The sequence below is a fragment of the Rattus rattus genome, chromosome 7, assembly GCF_011064425.1.
Source record: "Rattus rattus isolate New Zealand chromosome 7, Rrattus_CSIRO_v1, whole genome shotgun sequence".
In the NCBI taxonomy this organism is placed as follows: Eukaryota; Metazoa; Chordata; class Mammalia; order Rodentia; family Muridae; genus Rattus; species Rattus rattus.
Window position 1 is genome coordinate 98916360 of NC_046160.1, and position 14692 is coordinate 98931051.

A 14692-nucleotide genomic window follows, 5' to 3' on the forward strand; every position below is an offset into this window, starting at 1 on the left:
GCTGGAGACAGAGCTGCAGCCCCATCTCCCGATGCCTAATTTAACATTCCTTGCTTTCATTGGTAATAGATCCTGCAGCTTACAAAATGTTGCCGCCAACACAAGCCCCCAGTTGCCGTGGGAGGCAGCAGGTGTCATGTTCACATCACAGCAGGCAAAGACCAGCATCCTTGACTCTGAGCTCAGCTCTAGTGAGAGGTCAGCTCAGGATCAGGAGGTAGGATGAAGCCCCTGGAGGAAAGAGCCCTGAGGCCCTGCCAAGCTGCTACTTCAGATAGCTAGCGCCTCCTCTTTGCCCTGATTTATGTGCTGAATGGCCTGAGTAGCATCATGAGATTAAGAAAGAGTTTGGTCACTAGGAAAATGTTCACAAAGCATTGTGGGATATTTCAGTAACCTCGCGACCCCTCAGGTAATTAGGGTTCCCAGAAAGAGCGCTCACACATCATAGCACCACACCATCTCTGATTTGAACGCCATGGGTCAGTTTATGGGTAGTCATTCCATGACTAAACTAATGTCTCTCCTATTGTTTTTCCCTTTGGGAGCTTCTAGGAGGAAGAACTCACCTGGTACCCGGGCAGGTAGGTGGGGAGCACTGGTTGTAATCTGCGCAGAAATGAAGGTTATTTTGGGGGCTCATCTGTTATCTCTAGGACGTATTTCTTCCTCACTTACCCCATCTCCTTCCTGTTCAACTCTCTCAGCGAGCGAGTTTTTGCTGCTCTAGGCATTTTCTATCCCCAATCTTAACCGATCAGTGGCACTTCCTTATCAGTTACAGTGGTTAAATGTATGTCCTGTACCAGCTGGGTGCTGGCCACACAGCGGAACATTAGCACATATCAAGGCTACGATCCTCATGTCAGAGATGGAGTAACAGAGATTAACTAGATCATCCCGGGCCACAAAGCCAGTGTGTTGAAGCCAGGAGCCATAACTACACTTGGTGTTGCTCACCACAGCTATGGATAGAGAAAGATGAGGTTCAGGAAGCAAAGAGGAAAAGCCAGAGAACAGAACGGCATTGGGACATTGCTGGAACTGTGAAGACGCATAGCGGAAGCTTTGATCTGGGACAGTGCTGGGTTCTTCTGTTTGTTTGTTTGCTTTTTTTGTTTTGTTTCTGAGACAGGGTTCCTCTGTGTAGCCCTGGCTGTCCTGGAACTCACTTTGTAGATCAGGCTGGCTTCTAACTCTGCCTGCCTCTGCATCCCAAGTACTGGGTTTAAAGGCAAAAGGTGGGTTGGGGATTTAGCCCAGTGGTAGAGCGCTTGCCTAGGAAGCACAAGGCCCTGGGTTCGGTCCCCCGCCCCGAAAAAAAGAACCAAAAAAAAAAAAAAAAAGGCAAAAGGTGCCACACTCGGTTTCAGCACCTAATTCTTAAGCAGGAAAGCAAGGCTCTGGAGAAGCAGGGCACGGAGACAGCTTAGCAGATGAGTGGGAGTCAGCAGACTGGAAAGGGACTGGAGAGAAGGAGAAGACAGATTCAGTCTTCAGGAGGCGCTCGGAGATCTCAGTCTTGGATGCACATGGGCATTCTGGGACCAGGGAAGAGGATCAGAGGCTTTCTCCTCCGTGGCACAGTTTGAGATCCTCACGGCTACACTTCTGCTTCCCCGAGAGCTCCTCCCAGAGGGCTATGTTAAACAAGCTCTGAAAACAAGCCAGATTCAGGACCAGCTCTAGCTTCCATGCATAGCGCTCAGGTTTGAGTGGCAGCCAGGACTAACTACACGGTCAAATGGGTCCTTGATTCAACTCTGTGATCTCTCCCAGTAAAATCCGATATCCGGTCCGTCCTTCTCCTCTTCAGCTCTTGTGAGACTACACCTGGAGTCTACGTTTATTCTCCAGTTACCCTACTCCAACTCCCTGGCAGGAAGGCTCACTCACCTGAATAGCCCGAGAGTCACCTGGGAAAAGAAGACAAGATGAGCTCCAGGAGGGGGGGCAGCAGCCTCTGCCCTCCACATCGGACTGCTTCACAGTCTGTCCTCTTCCCTGCATCCCCAGCGAGATGAGCAACTCCCTTCACCTGCCTCATTGTCAACTCCCCTTTGGGACTGACCACCCCAGAAACCCAGGGGGAGAGAGCATTATAGGTAGCCCAGATCACCTCTCAGTTGGAGAAAGGAAGTCCCCTGCACTCCTTCCTGATGTCCAATGACAGGAGTCCCCATCCCCCACCGACCATCCCCATCAGACCCATAACAGACCTCCTCCCTCCTGTGGCCCTGACCATGTGGATTACCCACCATCCTTTCTGCCCTGCCCTGTGGACTAGGAAGGCAGTGAGTTGCCTCTGACTGGGCTAGTGTCTCCCATCCACTGCTGTTAAGTTTGGTCCTCACTTCTGTGTCCCATATTCTTGGCAATCTCCTAGTTTACTTAGTCCTACTCCCTTCCTGGTCTCCTGTACTGGGTGACATGGGCATGGCCCTGTCGTTCTATGGAGTACTGGCTAGAGACCTCAAATACAAGCTCTTTCTAGCCCACACATCCTGAGCCCGAGGCAACTGAGTTGGTGTTACCGTTCTGAACCTAACCCCACCCCCCAGGGAAGGAACTGGTAAGAAAAGGAAGAACTTTAGGAGTCTCCCCCAGCTCAGATACCTTTGTCAGGGAGGGTCTCAGCCTCAATCCAGGTGGCAGTGGCTGCCCGGAGTGGCTGCCTTTCTGCTGCCCCAGGTGGGGGTCCACTGCTCTGCTGTCTCTGTTCCCTTACGGGGCTAGCCAGTTCCTCTTCCTCAGCTTTCCTCATAGACAGGCGGATGTCTGAGCTTGAGTAAGCATAGCCATGGCCAGCAGGGCAGATCTCCCTGAAGGCTTCTAAAAAACCCAATAGAAGATTAACTGAGCCATGCCCTTCCTGTAAGAAACCAGAGCCCCCTTCCTTCCCTCAAGGGGAAGAGACAATTGTGGCTGCAGAGAGAGTCCCGGGTCTGGAATACAGACTGAATTTTCCCGCTTGAAGGGACCAACCCAGGCTGGGGAAGAAGCCGCTGACTTTGAGGATGTATCCTGATGGTCAGGGCTGGGCTCAGGGTGTGGTTACCTGTGCCAGGCAGGGGGCACTGTTCACATTTGCTGCCCCAGGCTTTGCCCACACGGCTGCAACAGCATATCTGCTTGGTGATCCGTTGTACCAAAGGCAGGGTGCAGGTGCCAGACGCCAGCGACCGGTAGCATAGTCCCTGTTTCATGGAGACAGCCTTGTCCGCTGCAACAGACAGGGCGCGTGGGGATGGGCAAGTAGCCAGTGTGAGGGAAAAAGTACAGAAGGCCGTGGACAGAGGTGTGGTCAGCCACCGCCACCAGGACTAGCCCGGCTTATGTCTCAGCCTGGGAAGTTCGGATGCTCACAAGAACTTCAGCGGGAAATGGCTGCAGTGGAAGGGCCCACATCTCCCCATGGTGTCTACCTGATGAGGCCGTAGGTTCATACAGGAAGTGTGAGAGCAGGACCTGGGGATGGAGCTGTTTGTCTCCACCTGCTGCCTTCAAAGTGTTTAGTAAGACATTGGTCTCGCATGTGCTTCAGGATGAGCAGAGAGCAATGTGCTCTGATCCACAGAAAACCTCACTGGGAAGATGGGGTGAGGTGAGAACCAGAGACTCTATACCTTTGAATCCCAGGGTGGAATACTGGGAAGCCGGACCAGCCTCCAGAGACTTCTCTATTATGCTAATAGGGGAAGTCATCAACATGACTTCTCCATCTGCAGGAGAATGAATTCTTGGAGGAAGGGGAGAGAGGAGCCTCGGGGAGGGAGAGAAAATGAAGAGAGAGCCCACTGCTTCTCTCTCCATGTTCCTTCATTAAAATGCCTTTATCAGAGTGACTTTAAGGTCGGATGTTAAGCAAAGTCTCTGATAAAGAAACTTTTGTTTTGTTTTTTGAGACAAGGTTTTGCTATGGAGCTTTGGCCGGCCTCGAAATCACTGCAAACCAGACTAGCCTCTGTTTCCAGGGTGCTGGGGATAAAGGCATGCACCACCATGCCCAGCCCAATGAAGGAACCTTAAGGCTTGGAAAAGGAAAGACGATAAGGTCCTCAGGGCCTTGATTACAAGTTATTGCTACCACAAACAAACTAACTCTCAGGGCTTCCAGTGTCTCCGATCCCTAGAGTCAGAGCCAGACCTTTCTTCGTGCCACTACCTCTGGGTGGCAGCATAGTCTGGTTCCTCCTATGGCATCCCCAGACCCAGGAGCAGGCACTTTGTGGCCAGCCAGAGTGCTCTGTGAGTTAGAAGGTCAGACCTTTTTTCCTAAGGAAGGGCCTCACATGGGCTGTGGTATCAGCTCTGCTGTCTGAGGAAGGGCCTGGTAGTCTGGAACTCTGTCAGCTAGAAACCACAGAGGTCACTGGGAACAGAACTGCCAGGGTTTACAAGGACTGTACACACATTCACTATGTAAAGTCATAACTCACGACAGGTGTGTATTCATGGTCATGGAGATGCACACAAAAAGAACCAGGAAGTAATACAAAGGCAGTGGGATGGGGCAGGAACACCGCTCTCCCATAGACAAATGGATGCTCCTTTAAATCACCTAGGGACTAGAGAGATGGCTCAGTGGTTAAGAGCACTGCCTGCTCTCCCAGAGGACCAGGGTCTGAATCCCAGCACCCACATAGCAGCTGAGAATCACCTCTAACTCCAGTTTCAGGGGATCCAATGCCCTCTTCTGGCCTCTGCGGACACCAGGCACACTGTGCACAGACATAATACAAGCAAAACATCCATACACATAATTAAAAAGAAAAAAAAAGTCACTTAGCAGCCACATGACCTGGTTGCTAAACTTGGGTAGTAGTTTAATTAGCAGATATGGCTCACCCAGACACTTCAAAGTGGCAGCACTCACCTTCGAGGACAGTGAGACAGCAAACAGGACAGAAATGATCAGAGGAAAACAAAACAAAACTCAGAAAACGTGAATCACAAAAAAGTTTTAGAAGAGAAGCCGGAAGTCAAAAGTGGGGCTGTAACATCTAGTGCCCACAGGGCACACAGATCAATTCTGTACATTGGCCCAACTCCAAGTTCATAGCAGACACTGGCTCTGGGCATGAGACCATGAGGTTTGGGGAAATTTGCCTCTCAGTCTGGGCTGTGCCCCTGGAGGGTGTCTCTCGCCCCAAGGCCCACCATCACTTACATACACAGCGGCTTCTCGACGGATCCAGCATGAGGCCGGGCCTGCAGGTGCACAGGTAGCTGCCCCTGGTGTTCACACACTCTGAGTCCTTGCACAGGCCCAGGGTCAGGCACTCATTGATGTCTGCAGGGAGTGGAGGAATTCGACTGAGGATGGATGGTTGGGAGGGAGCTGCACATGGTCAGTGTGAGATCTCTCTGGATCGTGAGAGGAACCACTCAACAATGTCAATGGAATTATTAAATAAAAAAATCACATACCATTTCACTCACTGGCACAAAGTGAGCCGTCTTGGTTGGAAAGCTAATATTTGTGGAGTGCCTACTGTACGCTCGATACTCTCGGTAATTGAATATGACACCCTATTTAACCTTGTGGGTAGTTTTATCAGCTTCTTGGGTCCTTGTTTTATAGAAGAAGCAAAGCTCCAGGAGTAACTTTCCCAGAGTAACTCAGCCCTTGGTGACTCTTATAAGCAGCATGGGAATCGGATAAACAACACTGTCTTGGTTTCAAGAGCTCCTGAGCAACTCTGAGGGGCATATTTGCAGGGAACTGGAAGCCGGGGGCTGAGAGGACAGTGCTGAGAGGCTGGGAAGAAGGGTAGAGTCAGCAGGAAGTTAGGAAGGCACATGAGAGGTATCCCCCTGCCACAAGCAGGCTGCATGACCTCCCAAGACCAGCAAAGGCTCCTGTTCATCCTCATGTAAGAAAGACAATGGCTTCTTCCTAGTGCCCAAACTTCTTATGCTGCGGATGGGAGCTCAACCCCTCATCCTCTGGGCTCCAAGCGGTCAGCATGCTGGTGACAGCACCTCTGTTGGTGACTGTGACTGCTGGGTCAATGCTGATAGGAAGTACTCTGGGAAGAGCGTGTGCTTCCAGAGCAGAGTGTGACTTAGGTAGCCAAGGGCCATCACAAACACCTGCTCATTCTCAGGCTTTGAGGAACATAACACAAGATGAGGTCCCAAAAGATAGGCACCAAGAGGACAGACATCCTTGGTAGGATGCAGAGGCACCCAAGAGAGGCCACTGTCAGTTGGGAGGGAAGCTGACCCACACACCTTAAAGCCTGCTTTGCCTCCCTGCACTTCCTAAGCTTCAGAGCTCCTCACCACCTTTTCCAGGCAAACCCAAAGCATGACATATATCCGAGACCCTCCCAGAGCCTATGAAGGAGCTTATCCTTCTGCCTGGGAGGTCTGCACCCGCTTCAGCTGGACAATTTATGTTCATTGGCCTACTGCTACCTCTTCCAGGAAGCCTTACTTGATCCTTCCAGCCCAGATTGGGTTCTACCAAGGGATCCCATGCCACCCAATAAAATCCTTCTCTGGTTGTATCTAGTAACTAGGTGTCTGTTCTCCTGGGTCATAGACTGGCTCATACCCATCACTATGTACTTAGCAACAAGCACAGATTGGCTGTAGCACTCTGCTTGTGTACACAATCACATACCCTGGACCTACCCTCTTGTTCTCTACCACATCAGAGGGAGGGGGATGGTGCTTGTGGGTGAAGAAGCAGGGGCCAGGGCACTCTGGGGTTGGAGTTTGGGAACCTTCCCAGGAGCTCTGTGGAGGACAGGCAGAGGACTTGCTGAAAGTCTAAGAATGAACGGCACAGAGTTCTCCTTATACCCAGTAAGACTCTGGGTGCACTGTACCCAAGGGAGTTAAAGCTGGGTTAGGCAGAGCCAGCAACAGACACTTAGGCCTGGACCAAGCACCCTTTCTATCCTTGAGCCAAAATCCCTTCTGTGGCTGGGTACCCCATAGACAGACAGACAGCTACAGTTTCATCTTCCTGAGAGAAAACTTCCAAAAGGGACCTCAGGGACATTTAGGACAATATTATCTTCAACCCAGTTTTATTCACGGCCATACAGACAGCTCTTCACACAGTTGTTGAAGTCCTCTGAGGGTAAGTGCCCCCACGTCCTGCTAACATTGCCAACTCTAGGGCCACTTACCAACAGAAGGTTCATTATGGCTCCAAAATCAACAAAGTCACCACTCAGTCCCTCTCTGTGTCCCAAGGCCTGGCCCCTCTGTGGGCTCTAACGAAGGCCACCCCCACCTCGGCTGGCCCACAGATCTGCCAGCGAGGCGTTAAGATGGGGGCAGGATTAGGCTTCAAGGTCCACCTATCCTTGCCATCTGTGACCTTCCCCTTGTCCTTGGCCAGGAGTGAGGTAGGTAAATAGGAGACCCAACCATCTAATTGTGCCCTGTTGGGAGGAGCCTAAAGAGGCTGCCAGGACCCCAGGGTGATCTCAGCTCTTTCGGTGGAAAGCCCTCCTGTTCCTGGGGGAGCAGCCTGAGAGGTGAGGGAATGTGTAGGGATTCAAACAGAAGTGAGTAAGGATAAGTCACACACACACACACACACACACACACACACACACACACACACACACGCACATACACACGGGATCTCTCAGCATCAAGTAAGTCCTCATGTAGATCCCTAGGGCCAGCCCCTCCCACCGGGGGCTGAAACGTGTACAATAGAGACTTCGCAGGCAATGATCACTCCTGCCTTCTGGGGTGGGTGTTCTCCCAGGATTAGCAGGCATAACCACACCTCCCAACCCCACTCCACCCAGCTCAACCCTGGTTCCGGGTCGTCCTTACCTTGGCAATGGCTGAGGTTTAGTCTCTTATACCCTTGGGGACACTCCAGCTGGCCGTTTTCAATCACGGGGAAGGCTGAGGAGTGAAGATACAGACAGTCTCATGGGAGAGCCTTTATCTACCACGTGCTCACAGGCTGGTTGTCCCATGTGCTAAGTAGCTCTGGGTTCCTCAAACATTTCCCCGGGCAGCTGTCCCACCTTGCTTTCACTAAGATCCTTCTGGCCAATCTTGCTTGCTTGCTTATTTATTTATTTATTTATTTATTTATTTATTTATTTATTTATTTATATGACAATGCTGAGGGAATGAACCAGGCACAGAAAGGCAAGCACACCCTTATCTCATATCTGTGTGCAATCTGAAAAGGCAAACCTATCAAATCAAAGCAGGAAATAGCGGTTACTGGGAGCTGTGGTAGAGTTGGGAGGAGTTTGGGAGTTGGTGGTCCAAGGTGTGAATTTCAGGACAGGCCAGATGGCTCAGTAAAAGAACTTGCCTCCCAGCCTGACAGCCTGAGTTCAAGACCTGGAACCCGCATGGTGAAAAGAGAGAACCAACTCCCACAAATTGTCCTCCGACCTCCACACTCACATCCTGTAGCCCGTACAGGCCACGCATACACGTCACACATGAGTATGCACACATACAAGACAAATAAACAAATGAAAAAATTAAAGGTGTGACTTTCACAAAGGACTGTGGTGGTTTGAATACGCTTGGCCCACAGTGGCACTATTAGCAGGTGTGGCCTTGTTGGAGGAAGGGTGTCACTGTACGGGCGGGCTTTGAGGTCTCTAGTGCTTAGGCTCTGCCCAGCGCAGAAGAGAGCCTCCTCCTAGCTGCCTGGCTGCCTTTGGATCAAGATGTAGAACTCTTGGCTCCTCCAGCACCATGTCTGCCTGCACACTGCTGTGTTTCTCATCATGATGATAATGAACCGAACCTCTGAAACTGTAAGCCAGCCCCAATTAAATGTCTGCCTTTATGGGAGTTGCCTTGGTCATGGTGTCTCTTCACAGCAGTGAAACCCTAACTTAGACAAGGAGGACTAAGATCAAGAGATCTACTACCCAACAAAGCAACTATAACGAATAATGCATTGCATACGTGAAAACCACTAAGAAGAGATTTTAAGAACACTCACCCTCCGCCCAAATAAACACAAAAATAATTGAGTCAATTAACACGCGTATCTATGCAAAGCAATACACATATTTTGTGTCTGTCATATGCGAATGTGGACTGTGTATATGTCCGTGTGGGTGTGACAGGAGAGGTGTGTGTCCATGTAGGAGCAGCATAGGACAGAAGTCAGGGTTGATTGTTCTCTACCGTATTTGTTTGAGACCAAGTGTCTCACTGAACCTGGAACTCATAGTTCAGCTAGGCCGACTGGCCAGTGAGCTCTAGGGGTCTGCCTGTTTTCACTTGCACAGCACTAGGCTTAGCATCACTTGGTGTTTTCTTTTTACATACTATGTATCCAAACTCAGGTTTTTGTGCTTGAGCAGGAAGCAATTTACTAACTGAATCATCTCTTCAGCCTAAACATATACAGTGTATTCTCATTTCAGAATATCATGCTGTACATCATATATATGTGTGGATATATGCATATATATATATATATATTTTAATGAGAAATATTTTTAGAAACTGAAGTGATGCCCTATACTCTTAATCCCAGCACCCAGGAGACTGAAGCAGCAGGGCCACCTCAAGTTCAAGGCCAGCCTGAGACAGAGCGAAGACCCTGTCTCACCTAGCGAAAAGAGTTCATTGTTTGAAATACTAAAAACGTCTTTTTTTCACCAGGCAGTGGTGGTGCACTCAGAAGGCAGAGGCAGATGGGGCTTTGAGTTTCAGGTCAATCTGGTCTACAGACTGAGTTCCAGGACAGCCAGGGCTACACAGAGAAACCCTGTCTCAAAAAAAAAAAACAAAAACAAAAACCCAGACAGACAGAAAAACAGACATTTCTCATCCGAGTTTGTAACACATATATAGCTACAATATCATATGCATTATACATTCCACTAATTTACATTTTGCAATATAACATATGATCAAGCATGCTTTATTTATTTTATTAACTTTATTTGGAAATGATTATAGAGACACAGGAGAGACCTGGATGTATATTGGCTAACGAGGAAATGATATCAGTATTTTGATGCTAACACACATCCTGCCTTGATTTCACAACATCCCTCTTACGTCACAGAGGCAAAAAACCCCTATTGATACTAAACAGGAAAAGGAAGCATCTGCATTGTTTTAGAGTGGCAGTCCAGTGTGCATGCCCACCTCTTGGGTTTGATCTCCAGCAGTAAGGTGGAGGGCCGGGGGAAGACTGAGTTCATAATTCCCAAGCTAAGAAATACCTAAGAGAGTGGATGAGATGGCTTAGTGAGTCAACATGCTTGCCACCAAACTTGACAAACTGAGTCCAATCCCATGGAGCCACATGATGGGAGGACAGAACTGTTACTCCAGCTCTATGGGATCCAGCGCCCTCTACTGGCCTCTACGGGTCACTCAGGTGCACACACTAACACACAGACACACAGAGGTATAATTTAAAATAAGAAGAGGGGTTGGGGATTTAGCTCAGTGGTAGAGCGCTTGCCTAGGAAGTGCAAGGCCCTGGGTTCGGTCCCCAGCTCCAAAAAAAGAACCAAAAATAAAATAAAATAAAATAAAATAAAATAAAATAAAATAAAATAAGAAGAAGCAATTTTTAAAATAATGCAATTTTGGTGGGCAAGGTGGTTCACATCTTAATAAGGAGACAGAGACAGATCTCTGGGAGTTCAAGACCACTGTGGTCTAGACCCTCTCTCTCTCTCTTAAAGAGGAGGGGGGAGGAAAAGGAGGAGGAAGAAGAGGGGGAGGAGGAGGAGTAATGATATTTTCATTCAGTCATACAGCCAAGTTGGAATGCCTTGGCATTTACAAATTTTGATTTCAGTGCTGAAGATGGAACTCAGGGCCCTAGCACTAAACTAAATTCCCAACTCCTCTTACCTTCTCTGCTTTGATGTGTGTGTGTGTGTGTCTGTGTGTGTGTGTGTGTGTGTGTGTGTAGCACAGGACACACTCAGACTCTCTATCTGAACCTGCTTCCCTCTCCCAAATGCTGGCCACCATGTCTGGCCTACAAATGTTTTTCTAAGTGTGTAGCTGCTACTTTGTAGCTACTTCTTAGGGCCAGGTTTGCTATCTATGGCGGCAGATAGAACTCTGCGTCTCACATCTTCTTGGCCACTTGGCTCTTACCGTGCGTGCATGTCAGGCCACGTGTGATGGGCCGATGACAAGTCATAAGAAGTGCTGCTGTCATGCTTTTCCTGATAGCTTAGGATTACGTCATTATTAGTTTCTAGAGATCTCAGGTTCTTAGCAGGGATTTTCTAGAGTCTCCCCTCTGCTTTGTCAGGATTGATTTAGTTAATGCCAGGCAACAAACAAGTGCAGGAAGCAGAACAATGGGAACCAGGGGACTTGTAACATGGCAAAGTCAAACACATGGAAACCCCATCCCAGGGCACATTGCAAGCCAATCGAGATATGTGATAGTTTGACCTGTGGACAGATCAAGTGAGGACATACACTTGTGAAACTTAATGTTTTCTTTGGTACTAAAAAAATATAAGTTGAAGTTCTAATATTTTTTAATGACGTGATCCACCTTCTCTGAGTTCTAAGTGTAGGTTCTGAAGCACTGGGAGTGAGACACGGACGGAGGTGAAGCTTGGGAACACAGCAGTCCCCTGGCCTGAGGCCTGGTGAGCTGAGGACGGGAGGGAAGGAGACTGAGACCACACTGTCAGGAGAGACTTGGAACACTGGCTGATTGGATGCAGGCAGCAGACATTAGGAAGAGCAGACAGTGGGAAAGAATACTACAGAGAATTTGCCGGGGGCTGAGGAGTAATGCCAAGTTAGTGTTTGTGTGACGCTTGAGTAGTAAGGACACTGGGCCATGCTGTCCTGTCTGTTTCTTACAACAGTAACTGTCAGGAAGGCTTCTAGTCCCCATTTACAGAGCAGAAAAGCACAGCTCAGGAAGGTAAGGAGGTTGGTGGGAACCAAGTCAAGGTGGAATCCAGGCTTCTGCCCCAGAGGCCACAAGTGTCTTTTTCACTCTGTACTGTTTCAGGGGGAGAGGAGAGAGAGAGAGAGAGAGAGAGAGAGAGAGAGAGAGAGAGAGAGAGAGAGAGAGAGAGAGAGCCAGCCACAGACAGACACCCCTCAGAGAGAGAGACAGAGAGACAGAGAAAGAGACAGAGAGACAGAGAGACAGATAGAGAGACAGAGAAAGAAACAAGATACAGAGAAAGAGAGTCAGCGAGAGGAGGAGAGAAAGAGAAGGAAGAGAAGGAGGAAGCAGAGGTAAGAAGGATATGCCAATATGCCAGAGGCCAGGGCAGCATCACCTCTTAGATGTCCAGAGGGATCAGAAGAGAAGTCAGGCAGATCTTTGCTTTCTGGGCAGTTGAGAGAGGAGGGGAGAGCGCTTGGCTAGAGCTATGAACAGTTAGAAGAGAACGGGGATCTGAAGAAAACTGTGAGAGTGAGAGCCGGGGCCCTGGAAAGCTGAGAGGACCTGGCTACAGTCACACAGAAGCCCAGGCTCCCTCCACAATGGAGATCCTGCCCTGTACTGAGACTTTACTGTCACTGGGTTGAAGAGAAAATACCGGATTGGCACTGCTTCCTGAAGGCAAGCTTCTAGAGAAAAATAACTGCCAAGCTTCTGTCTCTGTAGCTCTCCCAATTTGGCTGACAGCCTCCACATCAAGCTAGGTATTTCCATACCTTTCCGAAGCCTTCCAGAATAACTCATAAGGGGGGAGTTCCCAACTTCTGTGAAACCAAATCTAGCATCTGTCTTGAGGAAGCAGAAAAACCTCCTTGGGATTAGGAGCAGAAGTTCAGATGGCCATGAGGCCTGGGGTGAGAACCCAGCAGCCACTAAACTGTGTGACTCACAGAGGTGAGGCAGGAGGTGTCCTTCCTGCATGTTCCCAGGGCACCATCACTGCATTTAACATGTGCTGTGGCCACTGGTGTGTGTGTCCATCTCCTTTCCAGAGTGTAAGCTCTGTGGGGACCCCATCTCTAGTGCCAAGCCCCGTCCCTGTCTCGATCTGGGCAGTCCCACCAAATGGAAACAGATAACAACATTCTGATACAGATTTGCTGCAGGGGAGTCCCTATAACAAAGGCTTCACACAGCAGCTTATTTAATCTCACAACAGTAAGTTATGTTATGACGGGTACTTAGTAAATTCGCTCCATTTTGCAGATAAGTGAATGGAGGCAGATAGAAACTAGAAGCATGCTTAATGTCACCCAGTGGGTGGATGGGGCTGGCTTTATGAATGGTGGAGGGCTGGCTACAGAGCATCTACTGCTTCAGAAAAACGAATAAGCCAATCCGTGACAAGCCTTGGGCACTGTGTACAGAGAGAACTCTAAGGTCTAGGGGAGGCTATGGGAAGATATCTGCTCAGCAGGTCCCAGGGACCTTCCCCCACTGTTTTGTTTGTTTGTTTGTTTGTTTTGTTTTGGATCAGAAAGAGGAATGGGAAACAAAGTATCAGGAGGCCAGAAGATCTCATCAGATAGTTTGACACAAACACAAAGGATTGAATTGCCACTCAGAGTTATCTGAGGGAAATATGAAGAGCCTGTCTCCACCCTCAGGGTCACACTGGGTCAAGGATGTAACCATAACTTGGAGGATGAGGGGAGGAGGAAGAGGAAAAGGGGGAGGGGGAAGAGGAAGAGGAGGAAGAGGAAGAGGAAGAGGAAGAGGGAAGGGGGAAGGGGAGGAGGAAGGGGGAGGGAGAGGGGAGAATAGGGGGAGGGGAGGGGGAGGGGAGGGGGGGGGGGAGGGGGAGGGGGGGGAGGGGAGGGGAGGGGAGGGGGGGTTTGTGATCTGCAGATCTGGAAAGAGAAGGTGGCTACAGGTGGCCGAAGAGATGGCTCAGAGATTAAGTCCACTTGCTGCTCTTGTAGATGACCCAGGTTTGATTCCCAGCATCCACAGGGCAGCTCACAACTCCAGCCCTAGGAGACCCAGCGCCCTCTTCTGGCCTCCTAGGGCACTGCATGAATGTAGTGCACAGACAAACACAGATATGTATAAAAATAAGCACAAGTTGGCTATGGCGATTCCAGTAGAGATGTCAATGTCAATGTCAAGGACATAGGGAGCTTCCGTGTCCCTACGGCTGGTACTCTGACACCTACCTGACAGAGCCAAAGTATCTCTTGAAGGCATAGTCAGGATCAACCCAAACTCTATAAACACCTAAAGCATGTAGGATGGGTGTGGGTAACTTTTCTGCTATCAAAGAGGGCAGTGTGCCTCTGGACATTTCTCATCACCGACTTTGCCCATCTTCCTGCTGCCCATCTCTTTGTGCCACATTCGCACACCTCACAGTTGGGGCAAAGGGACAGAGAGCCCCTGGCTGCAAGCTCTCTTGCCACACTAATTCTACCCTTCCTTCAGCTGCTGGGACTCCCAAGGAGGCCTCAACAGAAACTAACTGCTGGAGACAGTTTGGCCCTGGTTCCCCATGCAGAGCGGGGAGGAGACACAGGGTTATTTACAGTACACTCCTGATCTCGGCCGTCATGACAAGGTGTCCACAACAGGGGCATATGGAGATCCCTGATGCATAAAACCCCTCCCCACAAAACACACTCATATTTGGCCTGGGGGTGGATTTCTGAGCTGGCTGGAGTCTTTCTTGCCCCACAGTTGCACACCCCAGGCAGGTGGGTATGCTGAGGTGAAACACCAGGTAGAAATGGTGTGGGAGCTCAGTGTGACCAGGGCAGCCGGGGCAACCAGGTACACAAC

The 14692-nt window shown here is 49.6% G+C and overlaps 1 protein-coding gene across 3 annotated transcripts in view; it reads right to left on the reverse strand.

The window, feature by feature from the left end:
• Ltbp2 (latent transforming growth factor beta binding protein 2) overlaps nt 1-14692 on the reverse strand; it is a 92385-nt gene that overhangs the window by 23380 nt on the left and 54313 nt on the right. For all 3 annotated transcript variants that reach the window (XM_032908140.1, XM_032908142.1, XM_032908139.1), the window contains exons 9-14: nt 7810-7884; nt 5171-5293; nt 3059-3223; nt 2617-2832; nt 1897-1916; nt 570-609 (exon numbers count right to left, since the gene is read on the reverse strand). In XM_032908140.1, coding sequence (XP_032764031.1) covers nt 570-609; nt 1897-1916; nt 2617-2832; nt 3059-3223; nt 5171-5293; nt 7810-7884 — 639 coding nt within the window. The remainder of the gene's footprint in view (nt 1-569; nt 610-1896; nt 1917-2616; nt 2833-3058; nt 3224-5170; nt 5294-7809; nt 7885-14692) is intronic.